Source organism: Corapipo altera, unplaced genomic scaffold, assembly GCF_003945725.1.
Source record: "Corapipo altera isolate COAL_440 unplaced genomic scaffold, ASM394572v1 61016, whole genome shotgun sequence".
NCBI classification, from domain to species: Eukaryota; Metazoa; Chordata; class Aves; order Passeriformes; family Pipridae; genus Corapipo; species Corapipo altera.
In genome coordinates this window covers 60,968-84,845 of record NW_020885063.1, presented here as the reverse complement: position 1 = coordinate 84,845, position 23,878 = coordinate 60,968, and the positions used below count along the sequence as shown (strand labels likewise).

The 23,878-nt window shown below is 48.8% G+C and overlaps 1 protein-coding gene across 1 annotated transcript in view; it reads left to right on the top strand.

Moving 5' to 3' along the window:
- GMCL1 (germ cell-less, spermatogenesis associated 1) overlaps window positions 1–21,958 on the top strand; it is a 22,727-nt gene extending 769 nt beyond the window's left edge. Inside the window, exons 2-15 of the mRNA XM_027669027.1 lie at window positions 10–165; window positions 1,649–1,772; window positions 3,962–4,058; window positions 4,391–4,488; window positions 4,971–5,083; window positions 7,564–7,629; window positions 7,796–7,880; window positions 8,068–8,158; window positions 8,343–8,483; window positions 13,062–13,131; window positions 19,296–19,371; window positions 20,390–20,535; window positions 20,674–20,761; window positions 21,830–21,958. Coding sequence (XP_027524828.1) covers window positions 10–165; window positions 1,649–1,772; window positions 3,962–4,058; window positions 4,391–4,488; window positions 4,971–5,083; window positions 7,564–7,629; window positions 7,796–7,880; window positions 8,068–8,158; window positions 8,343–8,483; window positions 13,062–13,131; window positions 19,296–19,371; window positions 20,390–20,535; window positions 20,674–20,761; window positions 21,830–21,958 — 1,480 coding nt within the window. The remainder of the gene's footprint in view (window positions 1–9; window positions 166–1,648; window positions 1,773–3,961; window positions 4,059–4,390; window positions 4,489–4,970; window positions 5,084–7,563; window positions 7,630–7,795; window positions 7,881–8,067; window positions 8,159–8,342; window positions 8,484–13,061; window positions 13,132–19,295; window positions 19,372–20,389; window positions 20,536–20,673; window positions 20,762–21,829) is intronic.
- The last annotated feature ends 1,920 nt before the right edge of the window (window positions 21,959–23,878 follow it).

The window sequence follows — 23,878 nt, the reverse complement described above, 5'->3', positions numbered from 1 at the left end:
GCGGCGGAGGGGGCCCGTCCCGCGGGGCGAGGCGGCGGCGGCCGCGGGCAGGGCCGGCAGGAACGGCAAGAGGAAGCGCGGCGGGGCCGCCGAGGGGCCCGGGGACAGCGACAGCGACGGCGACACCGAGCGGGACGAGCGGCTGCTGCACCCCCGGGGCCGCAGGTCTGGGGGCCGCGGTGACCCCGAGCGGGACGGGGCAGAGGGGGCGGGGGGCAGCTCGGGGGGCCCCCTCGGGAAGGGTTATTGAGGTCTTCTGGTTTAGGTTTTGAATTTAACCTTTTTTGAGGTTTTGGAGTCTTTGTTTGTTTGCTTTGCCGTTTCGGCGCTGTCAGAGGGTTTCGGATAAGCCGAGTGCCCGCAGTGCCCGGCACCGCCGGGGCTGGGGCTCCGGGCCCCGCTGAGGGTCGGGGATGACACGCTCCGTGAATGGTTTGTCTCAGGGTTGTGCTGCCCCGGGTGCTCGCTGGAGTCCCACAAAGCACAACAGCTGTGGAACATTTTACTGTTTATACGTTCTAGTAAAAAAAGGAATTAGAGCTCATTGACTACGAGTTACACGGTTTTCTTATTAATTGGTATTCCAGTATTCTGCTGGTTAATGATATTTTCTTTTCCGATACATCCACGTGATTTTCATTAAAAAAACAAAAAGGTATTTACATGCACGGGTTCTGTGATTGAGTCAGTATAATTTAAACACTGTGCATCAAGACAGGCAGCTCTTTCGTGGTAAATTAAGTTGTGAATAATTATCCCAAGGCTGGCAGTGGGAGTTTTGGGGGTCAGGCCACTCTTTGGGGTCAGGGGAGGCTCTGGGGTGCTCGGGGGATGCCCCAGCACCAGCAGTTTTCCCAGGTTTTCCTGGTTTCCTCATTTTGACTCTTATTTCTCTATTTCCCTTCAAATTTCCCAAAAATGTTCCCCCATTTTTGCCTTGAATTTCCCCAAATTTCATCGATTTTCCAAATTTTCTCAGATTTCTTTATATTTACTCTAATTTTTCCCAAATTTCCCAACATTTCCCTGAAATTTCACCAATTCCCCCAAATTCTCCAAATTTTCCCCCAAAGTTTACCAAAACTTCCACATTTTTATCCAGAATTCCTGTAATTTCCCCCAAATGTACCCAATTTTATGAATTTCCCCCAAGCTTCCCCATTTTCCCAAATGTGCCCCAAACTTCCCCATCTTTGGCCCAATTTTCCCCATTTTTGCTCAAATTTTTCCATTTTCCCCTAAATTCCCCTGATTTTTCCTCAAATTGCCCCATTTTCTCAGATTTTTCCCCAAGTGTTCCCATTTTCACCAAAATCTCCTCATTTCTGCTTCTAAATTTCATCACTTTTCCTAATTCGATGAAATTTGGAGAATATTTTGAGAATACCTTGGAATTCTGGGAAATTCTGGGTTTCCAGGGGGATTTAGGGCCAATTTTATCTCCTTTTGGGGCCGATTTGGTTGAATTTCACACTATTTCAGCAAATTTTGGGCAAATAGTGGCACAGGCAGGGAGTGGGGAAGTGGTGCCAGCCTGGGGGGGACGTGGCATGGAAAATCCTGGGCTTGAGACCCACTGCAGCTGCTGTAATGGGACAACTGGAAGCAGTGTCTCACTGTTTGTTTGGTTTGGTTTTTTTTTTACTAGGAAAAAATTGAAAAGCACATCGAAATACATTTATCAGACTCTGTTTTTGAATGGGGAGAACAGTGATGTCAAAATCTGTGCTCTGGGAGAGGAGTGGAACTTGCACAAGATTTATTTGTGTCAGGTAAGTGACTCCTTTCTAAATCCCAGTAGGAACTGTGCTTTTAGTAAAATAATGTCTGGGAACTGTGAAGTGTGACTGGAGGTTTATCCTTTTTTTTTTCCCCCTTTTATTTGGGACCTTCACTCTTTTTGTAGATGCAAACAGTTAACCAGCTCCTGTTAGCAGTGTTGGGAAGCAGAGCTGCATTTTTGTGTTTGGAATTTTTTTTATTCTTTGTGTAATTTTTTTTTATTCTGTTTAATTTATTTCATTCTTAGTCTCGGTGCATCCTCTGTGAAAACAGTCCTGAAATTTGTCTTTGATGTCCTGAGAACATGTTCCTGTTTGCTGAACGGGTGGCTAAGTGGCTCTTGTGGTGTGAACATTCTGTCAGGGCACAGGAGGCACTTCCAGGTGGGATTTGTAGAGCCTGTGGTGCCCCAGTTCAGTGTTCCTGTCCCCTGGGCTCGGGGGCAGGGACTGCAGGGACATTGGTGGTGCTGGCTCTCTGTGCTTGGCATGGGTTGGTAGGAGCCCTCAGGAAGGATTTCTTGCAGCTGCCTGAGGAAGGTTTGCACAGGAGCTCTGGGAAGGAGTAAATCTCAGTGAGAACCTGCCCAACACCCTCTGTGTACAAACCTTTCCTTTGGGCCTGGTTCAGGTGCAGTGCCCTGTGCTTGTGCTTCAGGAGCACAGAGGTGCTGTTGGCTTTGCTGTGTCCTCTGTGTCACAGCTCCTGTGTCACAGGCTGTGGCAGCAGCAGAGCTGGCAGGCACAGCTCCCTCTGCCCCGTGGATGGGCACAGCACTGGTGTGGCTCAGGCTGCTGGTGTGTTCTGTCCCTGTGACTGTGGGTGCTGCCTGTCGAGTTTGCTCCTGAAACCTTTGCCTGGGTTGGTGACTGAAGTTGGGTGTTAAATCCTCCTGTGGATGCAGCTGTATGGCAGGGTTTGAAAACTGTGACTTTGCTCTGCAGAGGCCTCGCTGTAGGAGTGATGTTTTTTGGGAGAGGAGCCTGAGGGGAGTTCAGTGTTCTCATCAGGCAGGTCCTGTTTCAGGTCACGCTCCAGCGTTGGAATTATGTTACTGTGGGTAAAATAGTTTTGGAGGTTAGAAATAACTGCATGTAAACGAGTCTTTTAATGCCATTGTGACTCTGAAGTGCTGAGCAGCCTTTCTGAGCCTGTTTCAGCTCCTCTGGTCCCTCAGTCACTGCCTTGAGCTGGATAAAGGACAGTCAGGTGCTGCTCTGACTGTTCACAGCAGCTCTGAGAAATGGGGGATTTCTGTTCTCTGATGCTGTTACTAAATTCTTATGCAGATGGGGAGTGATCTCCATGGCAAAGCTGAGGCAGCCTCGTGAGGAGGGTGTGGTTAGTGAGGTCCTGGGTTTGAGAGGAGTGTGTTGTGTGCCATGGTTAGGGGTACACTGAGGGTACAGAAATACTGACCTGATCAAAATAAATCAAAACTGGGGCTTGTGTTATTTGCTGCCTTGGGCTGAAATGCTGAGTGAAGAGGTCAGGGAATGTGGTACAAATAGACTTTATTTTTTTGATCTCTCAGGTAAACTTCATTGATAGCATCTCATAATGGGCACATCTGCTGCTGGGAAGGAAAATCAGGAACCCTAGTAGAGCATTATCTTTCCCTTCATTTGGATGGAAACCTCTCAAATTCTAGTTTTATGTGCCTTACACTTAATAATAAAAGGTATATTGCTGTAAATGGTGTATGTGTCTGTGTCCTTGGTATGAGACTACAGCCTTGTACAGTAATTTGTATGTCTTGCATGCCTTTCTTTTATTTTTCCCCCAGTCCCCAAACTGGCATTCCCTAATGCCTGCAGGATTTGTTGTCTGCTGGTAACACCAAGGACTTAGTTCTTGGACTAATTCTGCCCCCACTGGTGGTGTGGTTTGTTGGAAAAGAGCTTCTGTGGCTTTTCTGGCCTTTTAAAGCTCTTTTCTTCGGTCACACACATGTAGCCCAAATTTCCTGTAGGCGTTTTCAGTGTCAGAAACAGCAAATACAGTTGGCCCCTTTATGAATCTGTCAGAATGTTTAAGCTTGTGAAAGTTCCCTTAACACAGTTTGTTCTGCATAAAGGTAAATATTAACCATATTTTGTTCCATGTGCTGCTTTTGGCACTTCTGTTTGGGATGAAATCTCTTAGTTGAGTTCTTTTTCTCTCCTCTTCCCTCCTACAGTCAGGCTACTTTTCCAGTATGTTCAGTGGCTCTTGGAAAGAATCCAGCATGAACGTCATAGAGTTGGAGATTCCTGACCAAAATATTGATGTAGAAGGTAAGTGGGAACCTCTTATTTTAACAAAGCCCTGAGGGCAGGGGTTAAGTTAAACCTCGTGGTCCTCAGAGGTGGCACTTGTATTTCTCTGTTTTACACTCTCAGGGTGTGCTGCAGGGTTTGTTTAACTGGTGGAAGCTCAGTGCTGGGCTGGGCACTGCCACAGCTCGTGTGTTCTGTTGGGGGCTCTGGGCTGGTCAGCACTGGCTGTTTGTCCAGAGCAGCTGAGATCACAGGGAAGGTGTGCAGGGAAGAGGTTTGGTTATAGTTCAGGACTCTTTTGATGCCCTGTGCTCACTGCTCTGTCTGTTTGGCTCCTGTTCCCTGTGCAGCCCTGCAGGTGGCCTTTGGCTCCCTGTACAGAGACGATGTGCTGATCAACCCCAGCCGCGTGGTCGCCCTGCTGGCAGCAGCCTGCATGCTGCAGCTGGTAAGTCAGGAGTGCCAGGATCTCTGTCTCTGCCTGAAGAGAGGCAGAACAGTTCATAAAACCCTCGCCAGCATGTCCTGTTTCACCCAGAGAAATGAATCAGCTTTTCAGGCTTAGTGGGAAAAAACCTAAACACAACTTTCCAACTTTTGTTGGAAAGTGCTGTGGCTAAGATTCAGGTGTAAGATTAAGTGCTGCTTTGAGTCATATCTAAAAGTAGATTAAAATAGGTTTTGCAGCTCGTTTGCTCTACCCTGAAGACATTCATCATGCTTCTCTTTCGTGGGAAATATTCTTCAGGCAAGTCTGTGTTTCTGGGGAGCAGTGGTTGAAATGTTTTGGGCAGCGTAGCATAGGTCACTGCAGCCTGGGGTCTTTGGGGTGGCTCAGGCAGGAAAATCCACATGAACTGTGCAGTGCCTGACATTTCCTGTTGGGAAATAAACACTCGGAATACTTGTGGGTTTTTTGCCTCCCTGCAGGATGGCTTAATCCAGCAGTGTGGTGAAACAATGAAGGAAACCATCACCTCCCAGACCGTGTGTGGGTACTACAACTCCGCGGGGACATACGGGCTGGACTCCGTGAAGAAAAAGTAAGAATTCCTGTCTCTGAGCTGCTTTGGACATGGCTAATGGTCAGTGAGTTTACACACAGTATAATAATGCCCAGGTTAATTGTTTTATTAGAATAGAATCATAGAATCATGAAGGTTGGAAGGGACTTTTAAGATCATTCAGTCCAGCTGTCCAACCAGCACTGCCACTTTAACCCCTAAAACCTTATCACCCAGTGCCAGATCCATACACCTCTTAATTCCGTGACTCCACCACCTCCCTGGGCAGCACATTCCAGTGCCTGACCACCCAAACAGTGGAAAAATCTGATCGGAATCTCTTCTGCCTCAGCTTAAGGCCATTTCCTCTGGCCCTCTCACTGCAGGCACAGCAGAGAAGAGCAGTCCTCACCTCTCTACAACCTCCTGTCAGGGAGTTGTGAGCAGTGAGGTTACCCCAAGTCTCCTCTTCCTGAGTCTAAGCAAGCCCAGCTCCCTCAGCTGCTCCCCAACAGACGTGTTTCCTGGATCCCTCAGAGCCCTGGTGCCCGTTGTTGCCCACGCTGCAGCACCTCAGTGTTCCTTTGGAAGTGGGGCCAGACCTGCAGGCAGCACTCGAGGTGTGGCCTCCCCCGTGCCAGGCACAGGGGACAATCACTGCCCTGCTCCTGCTCCACACTGTTCCTGATACAGGCCAGGATCCATTGGCCTTCTTGGCCACTTGGCCTCACTGTTGGCTCATACTGAGCTGGCTGTCAAGCAGCACCCCCAAGTCCCTTCCTGCTGAGCAGCTCTCGAGCCACTCCTCCCCCAGCCTGGAGCTGCAGGGGTTGCTGTGACCCAAGTGCAGGACGTGGCACTTGGCCTTGTTGAACCTCATGCTGTTGTCCTTGGCCTGTTGATGGGGTCTGCCCAGGCCTGTCTGCAGAGCCCTCCTGCCCTCCAGCAGATCCACACTGCCACCCACCCACCCTGGTGTTGTCTGCAGGTGTACTGAGAGCACAGGTGACCCCCTCATCCAGATCCAGAAAGGTGGGAAAAAGGACTGGCCCCCAGCCAGCCCTGGGGATGCTGCTGCTGATGGGCCCCATCTGGATTTATGTCCCTTCCCCACAGCTCTCTGGGCCTGGCCATCAGCCAGTTTGTTGCCCATCCAAGACTCCACCCATCCCAGCCATGAGCAGCCGGTTTCTCCGGGAGATGCTGTGGGAGATGGTGTCAGACACTTCACTGAAGTCTGGACAGACACATCCACAGCCTTCCCCTCATCTGCTGGGCAGGTCACTTTGTCAGAGAAGGAGATCAGGTTGGTCAGGCAGGACCTGCTTTTTGTGAATCCACGTTGCCTGGGCCAGGCTGTCCTGCCTGTGCCATGTGATGGCACTCTGGATCCCATCCACAACCTTGCCTGGAACCAAGGTCAGGCTGACAGGCCTGGAATTCCCTGCATCATTCTCCTGACCCTTCTTGTAGATAGGTGTTACATTTGCTGCTTTCCAGTCAGCTGGAACTTCTCCAGTTCACCAGGACTGCTGGTAGATGGTTGAGAGTGCTATGGCAAGTTCTTCTGCCAGTCCCCTCAATGCTCTGGGGTGCATCCCATCAGGGCCCATGGACTGGTCACTGCCCATCTCCTCCTGGATTACAGGGCCTTCACTCAGCTCCCTATCCCTCAATTCCAGGGCCGAATATCCTCAGGACAACTCATCTTGATAATAAAGACCAAGGCAAAGAAGGCATTGAGTACCTCAGCCTGTTCCTCATTCCCTGTCACTGCATCACCCTCTGCACTGAACAAATGATGGAGATGCTGCTTGACCTTCCTTTTGCAGTGTATTTGTAGAAACTTTTGTGTTGTCTTTAACTATAGTGACTAAATCAAGTTCTCGTTGGGCTTTGGCCCTCCTAATCCGTTGACAGCTGCCTGATTTTGGCTTTGCTCATCCTATTGTTGAGGTTCTGCTGTCATCAACTCCCTTAAAATCCGTGCAGATTGTGGCAGGTTGATTGGCCTGTGCTGTGACTGAGGGAATTACAGTAGTAAGGACAGTATGTTTGGTCTTGAGTGTGACAGTGAAGTAACACATGATCACAGACTGTTTCATCAAAAAGTGGCTTTAATATACAGAGTTCAAGCTGAACTTGAAATGAGGAGGGCTAATGCCACATTTGGGAGCAGAATGCTGAGAGCTCCCACCTGCTTCCTTGTGCTGGGACTCAGTGTGTTCTCAGAGCTCTGCGTGGCATTGACAGTCCTTGGAATTCTGCTTGTGCTGTGCCCTTGGAGAAACTCAATGCACTTTTAATAAGAGCTTCAGAAAATTTCCTGGCAAACTCTCAGTTTTTGAAAGAACTCTTTTTTTTATATATGTATTTTTATGCATTTCTGGCTTGGGTTAAGGCAACATTTCCCAGTCCTGTGGGGCAGCATCAGGCTTTGTGAGCCTGAGCACCTGTTGCAGGAGTGTTGACATAGAGTTAAAACAAGCAAAGGTCTTAATTCCTTGCTTTCCATACAGGTGCCTTGAGTGGCTCTTGAACAACCTGATGACCCACCAGAGCATTGGACTCTTCAAAGAACTCAGGTACTGGGGCTGCACTTCCCCTGCAGGGATGAAGGACAACCTCTGCCCAAGTCTAGAGCTCACTGCAGATCGTTTTCTGGGCTGTTGCTGGTTGGTTGTTCCCTGTCTACCCTTCTTCCTTTTCTCTCTTCTGTCTCACTGACCTGTTATGGTTGATTTTTTTCAGCATAAACCTTATGAAGCAGCTGATCAGCTCCTCCAACCTGTTTGTGCTGCAGGTGGAAATGGACGTGTACACTGCTCTCAAAAAGGTACTTCCCAAGGGGCTGCTGGGGCTTGGGGCAGTGGAACCTTCGTGGGATTGAGTGAAAGTATTTAACTGAGTATCAGAACCTCTATAGGAATGAATGCACTATGGTAATATCTCTTATTGATGCATGGATCACTTATTTAAAACCTTCTTCCACTGACTCACTAGAATTTGTTTGTTTTTCCCAGTGGATGTTCCTTCAGCTCGTGCCTTCTTGGAATGGGTCTTTCAAGCAGGTGTTGACTGAAGCTGATGCCTGGTTTGCCGAGCGCAGGAGAGGTAGGAGGAGTTGCCTGGCCTTGGTTTGGGGTTTGAATGCTAGTAATTTCTTAATTTTAGTGGCAAATGGTGACTCACCTGCTCATAATATCGATCTCTGATCAACAAGTAAGAACTCAAATATAAATAGGGGCTGGCAAATATTGGGGAGAACAAGTTGTGATGCAGGTGCTCTGTGTTGCAGAGTTTGGGGGTGATGTTGCTTTCCTGGAATCAGCCCAGGGAAGTGCATTCCTGCCCGTGTTCTCCCACCTGAGGCTGCAGTACATCATCAGTGACCTGGCCTCGGCCAGGATCGTGGAGAGAGATGCCCTGCTGCCCTCAGGTGAGTGAGTGCTGGGCACAGCTGAGGCCTCTCCTCAGCTCCCGCGATGGGTTTGGGGCACCTCACCCCCAGAAGGACACGGAGGGGCTGGAGGTGTCCAGGGAAGGGAACAGAGCTGGGAAGGGGCTGGAGCAGCAGGAGCAGCTGAGGGAGCTGGGGGGGCTCAGCCTGGAGAGAAGGAGACTCAGGGGGGACCTTCTGGCTCTGCAACCCCCTGACAGGAGGGGGGAGCTGCCAGGGAACAAGGGACAGGAGGAGAGGAAACAGCCTCAAGCTGTGCCAGGGAAGGGTCAGATTGGACATTAAGAACATTCCTTCCGGGAAAGGGCTGTCCAGCCCTGGCACAGCTGCCCAGGGCAGGGGTGGAGTCCCCATCCCTGGGGGGTTTAAAAGCCGTGTGGATGTGACACTTGGGGACATGTTCAGTGGGGGCCTTGGCAGTGCTGGGGAATGGTTGGACTCAGTGACCTCAGAGGGCTTTTCCAACCCAAACCATTCCATGGTTCTACTCAGCTGATCCCATTCTGTGTGCCTTCCCCAGCCTGTCCTGCCCTGGAGTCGCTGGGAAGGGCTCCGTGTGTTTTCTTGTCTTACTGCTCATGTGTTTCCTTCCAACATCTGTTTGTGGCTGGAGATTCAGCAGAAGCTGAGTATAAAGACTATAGGCATAAAAACATTCTGCTGATCAGTCAGATTATCAAAGTACTCTGCAGTCAATACATGATACATTATCAAAGTTTAAATGATCTCAGAACCCCAGAGATGGAAAAAAGGTCTTTTGCTTTTGAGAGAGCAAAACTTCCTGAGACTCAACTGTTTTCTAGCCATTACTTTCTAAGAAGAGCTGAGTAGGTTTTAATAGGATTTGGAATAATACCTAAAAATGAAGACCAAAAGCACAAGATGCCCTGAACTCTTCTTCTCTCTTCCAAGACAAGTGATGTTTACTAAAAGATTTAGGATGATTTGGGGCAGAGAGGATATTCAAATATATTGCTCTTGACGTTTTATTTGTACTTTGACTTGTATAAAATACATTCCCCTTCTAGGGCCATGTGCTTTTTGAAGCCCAGAGAGGGAAATGCTCATGTTATTGGAGATTGCTGCTGTTACATCACAGTATCACTGGAAAATGAAAAGCCCCTTCTCATCTTGCTGCTGAAATCTGAGTGCCCAGATCACTGTTCCCTGCTCAGCAGCTGTGTGAACCTGGCTGCTCTTGGATGAATAAGGCTGGAAATGGGTTATCAAGCTGGGCTCTCACTTGAAAATGTTTTCCCACTATCATTCCTCTCTCTTATCATGGGAGACATGTCCCCCTCCTCCTTCTTCCCTTTTCTTTTCTTCTCCTTCTCTCAGCCAGGTCAGTTGTGCTCCTTGTAAGTGTTTGGAACTCTCATGCTCCCCCTTTGAATTTGGCTCCTGGTGTCCTTGTTCAGAGTTCCCTTGTCAGAGTTGAATCCTTGCAATGATTTTTGCATCTTAACTCTGCCAGTTTTCTCCTGGCTGTCACATACAGAGTTTGACATGGGTTAAAAAAATGTAACTGTCCAGTCATGTGTGTCTGTGATGTCTGTGTGGGTGTAATAACCACGTGCCAATTAAAACTGAATTTATTGAGCTGTTCATCACTTTTATTTGTAATTTCTTGACATTGTGTACTTGTCACCTCTCCATACTTGAGATATGAAGTAGATAAGTCCACTCCTGCAGCATTGGGGGTCACAGTGGAGCCCTACCTTATGTAAATGTTTAACCTGTCTTTGAATTATGCTGCTATAAAGTTAATTTTTTTTCATCTCATGTTGGCTTTTCTCTTCATGCTGCTGTAGATGTCAGCATGATGCTGTGATGGCAAGTTGGGATGTTTCCTTTGAAGCCTGATGGAATTGTTAAATCCTCCTGAGATGCTTTCCTTGCCATTGAGCTGGTGTAGGGTCACTTCAGTTTGCCTTTCCTGTGCTGCCATGTCCTGTCTCTGCCAGCAACAATGACTTAATCACTCTTTGTGGCTGAATGTCTGAGCAACCCTGAGCTCCTCTCTCTGCCCCTTTGAAATGTTGGAAAGATGTTCTCAGAAGCTGGATTAGGGCCCTCTGTGCCTGTGAGGAGGGAGCAGGGCCTTTCCTCCCCAGAAATCTGCCCATCTCTTGAGTGAAAATGAAGTTACTGCTGAAAGGGACTGGCTTTCCCTCCTTCCAGTTCTGGTTTAGTGCCTTAATAGCTGGAGAAGAGACTATTTTCTGCACTGGGTGTTATGAAGTAGAAGAGGAAGGAACTCTGTTGTCCTGGGCTCAAAATGCCCCTCTCGGGGTGTTCTTTGAGCGTCAGGGGGAGGCAGCACTTCCACACAGGTGGGAGTGGTCTGCTCTGGGGTGCCCAGAGCACACTTGCTTGACCTCCAGCAACTGAGTTAACATTTTGTTATGCATAAAAATCCCCAAAGAACAGCTCTGAGCTTTGATATGTGATATTTTACATGATCAAGTGATGTATAAAAGGTTATAGGCACAGTGCAAAAGTCCTCATAAAGAGTAACTTTGGGTTAATGACCCTTTAGATCCTTAATTGAATGATGATAGAGGAGAACAATGCACTGTTATGAAGTGGCTTTGTCAGCATGTGAATAAAATGTTGCAAAGCAGCAATTTGCAGGAGCTACACTTGATTGCCATCTCTTACCGTTTCTGTGGTTCTCAGTGCCCAGCTCTGGGATGGGCTGGGGTGGGCAGCCTTCCCTTGCTGTTCTTCAGGGAGTAAATGTTGTGTCAGTTCTCAAACCCAGAAGGCTTTACCTGTGTGTGTCAGAGGAAGGGTTCTGACAGGACTGACTGCAGCTCTGAGGCTGATTTGCTGGTGCTGGTTGAAGCAGCAGGAGGAGTTGTGTCCCGGCTCCCAGGGTGTGCAGAGCAGTGCTGGTGCAGTGCCCTGCCGTGGCTGGGTGGCACTGTGGCACAGGGGAAGGAGGAGCAGCTCCTGTGCCAGGAGGATCCCAGAGCTTTGGCCTCTTGTAATCTCTTCATTCCAGCGTGCAGCCAAAAGCTGTGTTCAATCAAAACTGTTGCTCTTCCTTTGCAAGGAGGTTTAGATAAATCCTGGGGCTCACTTTGGGACAGGCTGCCAGCATCCAGCATTTGAGGGGATACTTCATAGCTGAGAGTCTGCAGAAGGGGGACTTTGCTGGGGACCTTGTGTTCTGGTGGAAACCTTTTAGATAATTCTGGATGAAATTCCTCTCGAGGTAAAGAAGAAAATCACACTGAGTAGTTGAAAGTAATGCTGTGATTATTTATTTATTCACTTTTATACCCTCTGTGTGTGTAGGGCCTGCAGGAGAAAACTGAAATTCTGTGTTAGGAGTTCCCAAGACTCTTCTTTGGGCAGGAAAGGTGCAAGAGGCAGAAGTACATAATGTGTCTGTGTGAGCACAGTGTTCATTGTTCTGTTTTACTTGGTGACTTCTGAACATTTCCTAAGCTGTGCTTTCCTTCTTAATGTCTAGAAATTAACAGATGAACTGCAGTTGAAATATGAGGTATGAAATAGATACCTACACATAAACAAATAGAAAAGATGCTCTCCCTCCTGATTTGCTTTCATTCCTTCCCTTCTGACACATCCATTCTATGCCCCTTCCCTACACAATTTTCCTTAATTCATTTTTACACTTTGTTGTACTTCGATGAATTCCCAGTTTGCTCCTGTCACAGTCTGAATTCTCACACTAGAGTCAGTAGGACAAGGGCTGGGTTTAATTTTTCCTTCTGGGAGTTGTAAGTCGATCTCAGCCATGTGATCTCACCCCTCCTCCCTTCTGTCCCCTCCATCAGCTCCTGCTTTGGTTGTAGTCCTGGTGGTTCTTCTTCCTCCCACCCAGCCCATTCCCCCAGTGCTGGTTCTCATCCATGACCTTGCCCCTGTTCATTATCTCGACTGAGAACTTCTTGCACCCTGTGCTCTTGGTGCCTGGGATCCCCTCTGTGTAACTGCCTGACAAACTGTTTGGGTTTGTTCTGTTTTATCTCTCGGTTGCAACATTAAATTAACAGAACTGATAAAATCTTTGTGTGTTCTCCAAGGAAGACATGAGTTGTGTTTATTCCTAGCAGGGCACAATTTCTATTTGTTTTACTATATCTGTGCTAAGTCACTGTTTCCTTTATCCTTGATTCTGTTTTCTTCTTGTGTAACTTGTGTAAAATTCCACTGGGGATTCAGAAAGCAGCATCTTCTCCCAAGGGGTTGTTAACAAGCTCCTTGGCTGAACAGAGCTTTGTGTGCTGAGAAAACGTGTTGAGTTGCATCATTTTTTGAAGTGGTGAATATTTGAGGAGATGAGCATAGTCTGGAGTTCCTGCCTGTTGGTTGTGGATGTTTCTCTGTATGCCTTCTCCCGTGGTTGAGGCTGGAGCTGGAGAACACAGGGAGCTATCAGGGGGTGGGTTTCATAGGCCATCCAGCTAACAAGTGTAACTTCATTATTTCAGTGTCATTTTATTTCTCTATTTCAAATGTTTATGACCATCCCCATTCCCAGCAGCAAAGACAACAAGCTTATTTATTTTTTTTCAATTTTAGAATGGCTGTCCTCTGTTTACAAACAGCAGTGGTTTGCCATGCTCAGAGCAGAACAAGACAATGATATTGGGTAGGTATATTACAGGCTTTCTTTTCTATCTTTCCTAAATTAGAAACCTTCCTCATATAAATTCTGACATGATTAATTTGGGAGTTTACATTAAGGGGGGGGAAGCATATTTCAGTGGTTTTTGGGGGAGTAAGGATACTTCAGTGGTTTTAAACTGTTGCTCTCTGTGGGGCTGCCTGTTCCCTTGGGCTCCCATCCTTTAACCAGCAGAACTCTGGAAAACTGGTAGAGTGGGACCAGAGGGCAATGCTGGGTGGGGGGCACACGTTCTGTATTTTCTGTTATGTTGGTTAATGCTTCTCACCAGCACTTTGCTTTGCAGTGAGTGTCGAGGCTGCGAAAGGGTCATTTCTGAGCCTTCCAATTCCAGGATACTTTGGGAACAGTGCTGCAGATGGAGAGGCCTGTTCTGTCCTGGGCTGGGTGGGCAGGAGGCTGGGGGGCAGTGGAACTGTGTCGGTGCAGAAGGCAATCCATCCTTTTTTGTTTGTGCAGGGATAACTCCACAGTAACCTTTGTTCCTGCCCCTCCCGTCCTGCCCCCCCAGGCAGCGAGCAAGGGCCCAGCACCCAGCAGGGCTCAGTATCCTGTCATCTGTTCCCCCATTCCCCTCTCCTTTCACAGCCTTTCCCCCTCAGGGTTGTGTTTGACATCTCTCCTCTGCCAGCTCTCCAGCTTTCCCCAGGCAGGGCATCCTTCTCTACTGCTGAGACCCTATTCTCTCCATAATCCTGCAGTTTTATATCCCATCTTTTTTCCTTCCTGGACCACGTGCTGCATGGTGTTGGCATTGCCTTGGCAGTGAGGAAATGCAGCTGAGCTGGGGAGGTTTAGGTTGGATCTCAGGACAAGGTTCTTCCCCCAGAGGGTGGTTGGGCCCTGACCAGGCTCCCCAGGGTTTGGTCACGGCCCCAAGGCTGCCAGAGCTCCAGGAGGGTTTGGACAACACTCTCAGGGACAGGGTGGGATTGTTGGGGTGTCTGTGCAGGGCCAGGAGCTGGACTCGATGATCCTGGTGGGTCTCTTCCAGCTCAGCATATTCCATGATTCTCTGACTGTGGAATTCCCTGCCAGCTCCCATGTAGGGGGGGTGGTTTCCATGCCCTCCCCAGGGCTGGGCTGGGCTGTCCTGTTTGTAAGCCCTGAGTGGTGTCTGGGATGCTGAGCCTGTGCCTGGCAGTGGGTTGTGTGTGATTAGTGTGTGTTACATGTGTGTGTGTTCCTCCAGCTGTTCCCCTGCCTCCTGCTTGCTCTTTGCCATGTTGCCATGAACCAGGTCCCCTGAGCTCTTTCCAAACACCAGAACTGTGGCAAAATGCAGCTGGAGGAGTTGTCCCTGTCTTTCTCTTCTCTCCTGGTTCCTAAAGTGCTTTGTGGAGAATAAATGCCAGGTCAGGCAGCTGCAAAATGTCTTTAACCTTCCAAAAACCAGCAAACCCAGTGGTTTATTTCTCCCAAAGCTGTGTCAGCCCAGCGTGTGGAGATGGACAGGTTGGGTTGTGACAGGAGAGTTCACTGATCGATCACAGGCTGGAAGGTGTGAGAACCACTGACCTGATCTGAACCAGGGGCCATGTGAGTTGGGGCAGTGTTCAGTTCAGTCATCATCATGGCCAGGCTTCACAAACGAAGATTTGGGAAGGCTCTACCCACGTTTGTTACAAGCACACTGGTGACTAAAAAGGCCAATACAACATAGACACGTCCAGTTGCAAAAGGCACAGCAGAAAGACTCCTTAAGGTGGGAAATTCTGCAGGACATGATTCTTTCTGCATCGTCTTTTCTCCTCGAGAGTGATCCTGTGTGCTTTCTCAAAGGCATCAGCAGCGTTACAGATGGGGTGTCTCCAGGCCTCCCGATTGGAGGCCAGAGTAGACCAGTTCTGATGATCAATATGACCAAGGCTGAGATGTTGTTTCAGGGAGTCCTTGTATCTCCTCTTCGGGGCTCCTCTCATGCAGCAAGTTCCCCATAAAGCAAGATCTTAGGGAGGGGGTGGTTGGTCCTTCATCCTGGAGACGTGCCCTGCCCAGCACAGCTGTGTTCTCAGCACCATGGCCTCAATGCTTGTGACTGCTGCCTGTTCTAGAACAGATGGATTGGTCCCATAATCTGCCCAGTGGATGTTTAGGATTGTACGGAGGCAGCGTTGATGGAAGCGTTCCAGGAGTCGCAGGTGGTGGCGGTGGATGACCCGTGATTCGGATCCATATAAGAGAGCAGACAGCACTATGGCTCTGTAAACACTGATCTTTGTACTTTTCTTCAAGTGTTTATTACACCATACTCTTTTATGGAGTTTTCCAAAAGCACTATATACCTTTGCTAACCTGTTGTCTATCTCCCCATCAATCTTACCATCCGAGGAGATGAGACTACCTGGGTAATTAAACTGCTGGACTGATTAGAGCTCTGATTGGCCAATGGTGATATGGGGATGATGGAAGCCTTCCTGAGGTGCAGGTTGATGGAGAACTTCTGTCTTCTTTAAGCTGACTTCCAGCCCAAAGAGCTCAGCAGCATCTGCAAAGCAGGATGTTAAACGCTGCAGAGTTGCTTCTGTGTGGGCAACAAGGGCGGCGTCATCAGCATAAAGCAGCTCCCAGACAAGATGGTTTAAGGTCCTGGTGTGGGCCTTCAGTCCCCTTAGGTTGAAAAGGCTTCCATCAGTACGGTATCAGATGTAGATCCCGTCCTGATCCTTGAGGTCTGCCGTGGCCCTTTGGAGCATCCTGCTGAAAAAGACTGTGAAAAGGGTTGGAGCAAGAACACTTTGTATTATCACTTTGTATAAGAAGAAAGGAATTCAATCTGATTGCTCAAGTTACCGTGGTATTACTCTACTCTCCATTGCTGGCAAAATCCTGGCAAGAATACTCTTGAACAGACTAATACCCACTATAGCAGAAGGAATCCTACCTGCAAGTCAGTGTGGTTTCAGAGCCAACAGGAGCACCACAGACATGGTGTTTGTTCTCAGACAACTGCAAGAGAAGTGTAGGGAACAAAACAAAGGTCTTTATGTAACCTTTGTCAACCTCACCAAGGCTTTCAATACTGTGAGCAGAAAAGGTCTGTGGCAGATTTTGGAACGTTTTGGTTGTCCCCCTAAATTCCTTAAAATGATCATCTCACTCCATGAGGATCAGCACGGCCAAGTCAGATATGGCAATGCACTTTCTGAGCCCTCTCTAATAAAGAATGGTGTGAAACAAGGCTGTGTTCTTGCTCCAACCCTTTTCACAGTCTTTTTCAGCAGTGTTCAGTTACAGATCTCCCATCTTCCCTAAAGGTGAAAGTCTTCCCTGTTCTCTTGCTGTACTTCCGTGGCAGTAGCAGTTCAGGATTATTCAGGTGGAGGGTTTGGCTGGATCATTACTGACCAACCAACAGCCAGTGGAACTGTTCTTAAATACATACAGTTCTGTTCTGAAACAGCTTGTGCTTTAGCCCCAACACCCTGTGGTGTGGCTCCATAGCTCAGTTATGTGTTACATAGGAAATATTTCCTTAATTGCTTCCTTTTGATGTTATCATGTAATACTGTAAAAAATCCCTCAAACTGTGATCTGAAGAATAGTCAAGATCTTTAAGAAGTGATTCTCTTCAGCACCAGTGCTCTGGGAAACAGTAGAGGTGAAATGCAGAGTTGTGACTCTCATATTCAACTCCTAAAGATTAATTTTGGGTGCCATAGCTTGTTTCTGATGTGGTGTTTTCTTGGGAAGACTTTTGCACTGCTGCTGTGGCTGCATCTGGGAGCAAACGTACCCTCCTGGCTCGTGGGGAACCACAGTTCCTGGGGAAGTGAGCATTAAGTCACCAAAATTCTGACACCAGGTAGGACCCTGTATTTGCTGATTTGGATGTGTTTTGGTAGTTCACTGCAGTGCAGTGGGAGCATTAGAATTGTCAGCCAGAGGATATATGAGCTGCTGGAAAAGTGAGTTCCCACAGCCTGCAGTGGGGACGATGGGGATCATCCAGCTTGGGAAAGAGCAGCTTTCATGTTCAGCTGCAGCCGAGGGTTTCAGTGGCTCTTGGAAGGAGTAGAGTGTTTTTCTTGTCTAGTTTTCCCTTTTGCAGTCTGGGATTTTTTAAGATATTTTTAAAGACAGTGGAACCCAGAAATATCAGCACAGGCAGCTCAGCTACAATGAACCTTGTGCACAGCACACAGTCCCTGAGGAGATCCGTGGGGCTTGGGGGCCTGGGAGCTCTCCTGTGCTGCCATCCTGCATGAGAGGCCTGGGGCTGGCAACTTGTGCCTTAGAAGGGAACCTGTGCAACTGTTCCTTTGTGTTAACACAGATGTCTTGGCCGTTTGTCCAACCTGTAGCTGGAAGAAAAGAATTAAGGTTTTATAAGCCCATCCTTTACCCAGCTCTGCCACTCCTCTTCCCACACCTGCTGCCTGTGTTGATATCCCGGCACATTTTTTTCCCTCAGAGGTAAGGAAACAGCCTTGGGAATCAGAACAAGATGTGACTGACTCCCCTGAGCTGAACTAGGGCTCTATTTCCACACCCTCCTTGGAGCAGTGTCACTGCACCTGCTCATCCCAACACTGCCAGCATGGAAATGGCACTGCTTGGACACGTGGCATGTGTGTGCTCTTGGTAACTTCAGGGAGGGGGAGAAGAGTTTCTCTTCTACTTGATGAGTTTGCATTTAAAAGGACTAAACATTTTATTTGCTCTTCAGGATTGGTGAATGTTTTAGTGTAACACTGGAGTTTATGGCTTGGACGTGGAGCTGCTCAAGGTCTACTTGTGCTGAAGTGGATCATTTTTAATTAAACATGTGTTCTGTGGCAGAAGCCAGACAGATCTTTCGAGCCCAGGGCTGGATAGTTTCTACTCTAACAGTCTCTTTAGCAGTGTTTGAGGAGGAAATAGGATAACTCAGCTGTTCACTGTGTGGCAGCTGATGGAAGTGGTTAAAGCTGAAGTTTTGCATCATCTGAGGCTGCTCCAGGGGTGGGGAGGGGGATGCTAATGTCTGTCTGAGCATTATGGACTAATGTTTGTGAAATTTGTCACTATTTAAACAGAAATAAATCCTTTATCACCATTGCTGCATTTAGGTCAGCCACAGAACCAGTTCAACTGGAAGATGTGGAAAAGCACACAGGAGGTTCTTGGGTGAATTTGGTTACTGAGATGAGTTTATGTGCTTAACCTGTTCATAAAACACTTCATCTCTCAGGGTTGGTTTTTGCAGAAATGGAGAGAAAAGACCCAGACTCTGTTCATAAAAGCTTTAGCTGCCGGTTCCTGGGGGGTGTGAGCAGTAGAAGAGAACAGATGCTGCATTTCTTGTGGCTTGTGGAGCTTGGAGGATGTTGTTGGATCTTGCAGGTGTATAGTTTGACCTGTGGGGGGTTGATGTCTCTGGGGCTTATACAGCTTGGCCTGGTGTCACTTCAAGACTGTCTGGCAGTGGAGGTTGGTTGGCTGATGAAGTCATTGTGTGTGAAGTGAAGTGGAGTACCACACCTCTGGAAAGCTGGGGCTGCTCTCCCTCCTGTGGCTCTGCAGGGCTGCTGGATGTGTGGAAGCACCAGAGGAGACTTGGGTGGAAGGAGCTGCTGTTGGTGTGGGATGGCAGAACAGAGAGGCTCTGGCACGTCAGGAGCACTCAGGGAAGAGGGTTTTTTAGGCAAGTTTGTAACCAACCCCTTGAGAAACCTCTCAGTGTCTTGTGGCTGCTGCTTCACTGCACTGCTGCTCTGCAGGGCCCTGCAGCTGTGCCCCAGCACCACTTTCTGCTTGGGCCTGGGAGATGGGACTGATGTGTTTAAAAAGGACTTGGGCCTTTATGAGGCTTGGAGAATGTGTTTCACTGCAACAGCTATAGCTTTGTTATCTGGAAAAGTTCTGTTATAAAAGTCCTGCCTAACTGAGGTCTCACAGCCTGGTTTGTGTGGCAGTTTTATAGAGTAGTTGGATGTTTATGGGACAATTCAGGATGGAAGGGACCCAGAGAGCTCATCTGGTCACACCTCTGCTAGAGAAGTGTTGGCTGTGGGTCCTTTCCAACTCAGGGTATTCTGTGATTGTGTGGTCAGACCAGTTTACTCCAGTCTGTTAATCTTTCCCACATTAAGCTATCATACAAAGCTGTTGAAGTGTCCTTAAAGATGCTCTTTTATTTTTTTCAGGCCCCAGGAAATAAATAAAGAGGAACTGGAAGGGAACAGCATGAGGTGTGGTCGCAAACTCGCCAAGGATGGTGATGTAAGTGGGGCAAAGGCTGAGGTGTGTCAGGCATTCCCAAAACACTCAGGCCCCCACTGTCAAACTGCACCCAAAAGATGTCATGGAGAAAGAAATCATTTTGTTCTCCCCAGAAGGATGGAAACACGTACTGTCTCTGCAAGGAGTAAGGGGTTGGTGTTTCATGGTGCTCTTGTGCTGCAACTGAGACAGTGTTTGGGAAAACTGTTTTCATGTGAGACTGTCATCTGAGACTTGAAAAATACAGGCAGTAAATAGAGTTCTGGTCATTTTCCTTTTAGCTGGGAAAGGAACTTCTGTAGATAAAATGTGTAATAATCACAGCCAGAACCTCTGTGTTCCATGTACACATCTGTGTCTTTAGGTAATAGATCTTGTGAAAAAACAGGAGACATGAATTTTCCCCTCTTAAGTCACTTAACCTCGGGAAGTTGTGCTCCAAGGAGTGCTTTGGGCATGGCTGGGGCCTGCAGTGAGTGCTGCTCACAGAGCAGCCCCTTCCCAGTGCAGAGTTTTATCAGCACTTGTACTGTGTATTTTTGTCTGTCGGGGAGGCAGCTGACACTCAGCTGCTCTCACAGTCCTCTGGCTGCCAGCCAGTTCCCTACCGAGTATCTTGTGTTTCAGGCAGATGTTGGCAGGGCCCCTTGAATCCCCCATCTCTGCAGCCTGGGGTCACATTCCCAGGGTGGACTGTTGGGGCAGTGGCTGTCACCATTCCAGTGACACTCACCATCCATTGCTGGGGCAGTGGCTGTCACCATTCCAGTGACACTCACCATCCATTGCTGGGGCAGTGGCTGTCACCGTTCCTGTGACACTCACCATCCATTGTTGGGGCAGTGGCTGTCACCGTTCCTGTGACACTCACCATCCATTGCTGGGGCAGTGGCTGTCACCGTTCCTGTGACACTCACCATCCACTGCTGGGGCAGTGGCTGTCACCGTTCCTGTGACACTCACCATCCCTGTCACAGCCACTGCTCAGGCTGGTTCCTTTGGCTCTCCTGTCCTGCAGTACTGCTGGCGCTGGACTGGCTTCAACTTCGGCTTCGACCTGCTGGTCACCTACACCAACCGCTACATCATCTTCAAGCGCAACACTCTGAACCAGCCGTGCAGCGGCTCCGTCAGCCTGCAGCCCCGGCGCAGCATCGCCTTCAGGTACGGCCCGAGCCCTGCCCAGCTGGGCCTCACTGCAGCTCACTGCTTACCTTCAAACGTGGGCTGTCCCCTCTGAGGAGCTCCCCGTGCTGGGAACACGGGGTGTTCTGGAGCCAGGTCCCTGCCGTTGTCCCCCAGGTTACGTCTGGCCTCCTTCGACAGCAGCGGGAAGATGGTTTGCAGCAGGACCACGGGCTATCAGATCCTCACCCTTGAGAAGGACCAGGTGTGTCTCTGGGTTTTTGAGCTGTTGAACTTGAATTGTGGAGTCCAAGGCATGAAAAAAATGCAGAGAAACCACCAGTGCCCCTGAAGGGGAGTTGCTGTTCTTGTTGTTGCTTGTGTGGAATCTCAAGTGTTCCTGTCAGAGGTAGTGGGTGATTAAGGCTAATTTGTGAAATGGAACTAGAGTGGGGTAGTGTGGGCTTCACTAGTGTTGATAATATGAAATTAGTTCCCATATGAGTGAAATCAGTGCCCGTGGTGCTGCTGTGTGCTGCCAGTGCCCTGGTCTGGACCTGCTGCTCTCCCAGCCTTCCAGCACTGCTGACATCACCCCTCTGGGTGATCTGTCCAGCAGGATCCTTACTTAGAGGCAAACTTGGAGTTCGTTCAAAGACTCCCTTGTAAACTCAGGAGTTAAAAGAATGTCTACATGTTGTTCAAGGGTCGGATTTATTACTGCATTAAATAAATCAGTACAAGCCCCAGAGAGGAGCAGAGCTTCCTTAGAGCACGTGCCCTTTCCCACCCATTGCTGACAGCAGAATTTACTGAGGCAAGTGCAAGACTTGTAAATCAAGTTTCTGAGATCCCAGCCAGCAGTGATATGGAGGTGGTGAGAACACACAAAACCTTTCCCTGGCAGTACCATCCTCACTGTAGCGTAAAGTTTCAATTTTGCTACCCCAAAACCAGTTCCTGAAGTGAAACCCAAAAATTCCTACCCACAAACTGAAGTTTACTTTAAAATACAGACTGTTGGGTGTTGCCTGGTTGGTGAAATCTCACAAAACTGAAAACTGCCCTTTTCTCCCCAGAGTGCTGGAGGGTTAATTTGCTTTCCTGTGGTTGTTTCCTCTGCTGCAGAGGCCTGGGAGCTCTGGGGCTGTGAGCAGCCTGAGAGTGTCTCATGAGTGCCAATGCTATAAACCATCTGCTGGAGGTGAAGGGGAATTGCTGTCTTGGGTTTATTTTTATATTCTGACTTTAATCCACAGTCATTAACTGCAGTGACTGTTGTCTCAACCCTGTGCTCTTGATCCCCCCTGCCCCACGTCCCGTGTGCTTGCAGGAGCAGATTGTGATGAATTTGGACAGCAGGCTCCTGACCTTCCCCCTCTACATCTGCTGCAACTTCCTGTACACGACCCCGGAGAAGAGGGCGGACGGCGAGGCCCTGCTGGAGAACTTGGAAGCCTGAGGCCCCCCAGGCCCCTGGCAGCCCCTCTGCAGGCCCCTGGCAGCCCCTCTGCAGGCTCCTGGCAGCCCCTCTGCCCCCCTGGAGCTGCTTCCCCACCCCAGTGCCACCCTGAGCTGGGACAGCCAGGCCTCAGACCCAAAAACATCCCTGGCCTCGGATGTCCTCTGCAGCTCTGGAGACAAGAGGAGCGATCAGACAGGCCAGGCCCAGGCATCCTTCTGGTTCTAACCTTGGTTCTGCTCTGCAGCTCCATGTTTGGGAAGTGTGACTCTTGGGTTCTTCTGGGTGAAAACTGAGCCAGATGGGACATGGGGAGTTTGTGTGGATCAACTTGGGAACTTCACTGTTGGATTCTGAGCACACGCTGTAGGACGTGTGGGTTTGGGTTGTTTTATTTGTTGTTTTGGGGTTTTTTTAATAACTGATCTGTAAATACCAGATCCATATTCTGCTTATTTTTCTGGTCCTTTTCTGTTAGGGCCAAATAATCTGTGTAAATGTGGCCTCTCAACTTTGGTTATTTAACTGCACAGCCTTTCCCACCTGCTTGGTTTTGAGCCTTATTGGCAGCTCACAAGCAGACATTTCATTCTTAGTCTTGTTTCAACATTGCAGCCAATTTTTCTCTCTTTTTTAGCACATTAATTTGCTAATAAGGATGTTCTTAAGTGAATTTTTTTTTCCTTGTACTGCAAATACTCCTCACCATCATTTGAGTCCCAGCAGCAGCAACTGTCAGCTGGGGTTCTGACTCTACTTACACAAACCAAATACCAGTTCTTAAACATTTTCTGTGGCTTGTTTTAGCTGTTACCTTGGGAATACATCCCGTGTTAGCTCAGGAACTTGTGACCTTTGAGTGCCTTTTATGTGGAACACCAACTTCACACCAGTTCACAAGGTCACAGGATCCAAAGGCAGAGCTGGGAACAAGGGATTCCTCTCCAGTGGGTTTGATGAGTCGTGTCATGGCACACTCTCTTTGGTCTTTGCTGGGTTTTATGTTTGTCTTGCAATTTTGAATTCTTACAGCAGGATTTTTGGATTTCAACTGGGAATTTTTGCCTCTTTAGCCTATTTTTTTAATGTCAGAAAAATATAAAACCATTTGTACTATATAACAAGGATAAAAATGTGTTGGGCAAGATGGAAAAACATGACAACTTGTCAATAAATGATTTCAAGTGGAATACTGCCCTTGTCTGTCCTTTCCTGCTGGGAATAGCTTTCTGTGTGGGATTCAGCCTGTGGATTCAGCACCTCTGTGTGATCTTGTGTCACATGGCTTTGGCAGCAGGGCAGAAGCATTTTAAGGTGTTCAGCTGCTACAGCATCAAGTTTATTGTATTTAGACCCTTAATTCTGGCTTTAACTGGATGTACCAACTCTTTGAAGCCATCCTGGACTCAGTGGACAGCAGCAGGGGCTGCTGGTTAATGGCAGAGGGGAACAGGGACATCAGCCTCAGGTTGTTTTCAGCACCAGGGTTGCAGTCTGAGCTGTGGGGGCTCTGCACCCCCATTCAGGGCCTGATCCTGCTCTGCCATCACCCCCCTTGGATCCCAGGATTCCCCTGGATCCCAGGGCCCCCCTGCCCTGCTCGCCCTGGGCAGGGGTCCTGTGCTGGACACCCACCACCCTCCAATGTGATGAGGGCATGAGACTGTGGAGCAGGAAACTCCTCTTGGAATCCTTTTCCAGACAGGAAGGACCCCTTCCCTTATCCCTGAGTGTCCTGTGCCCTCCCTTGCCCTCCTGGCTGTGGGAGGACTGTCAGTGTGAGGAAACACCCCCCTTCCCAGCTTCCTCCCTCTTCCCAGGGGCCAGGATTGGGGATTTGGGACGGGGACCCTTCCTCAGGGGTTGCAGAGGGGGTGAGGGGAGCCCAGGAAGCGAAGCACAGACAATTCCCGCAGTGGG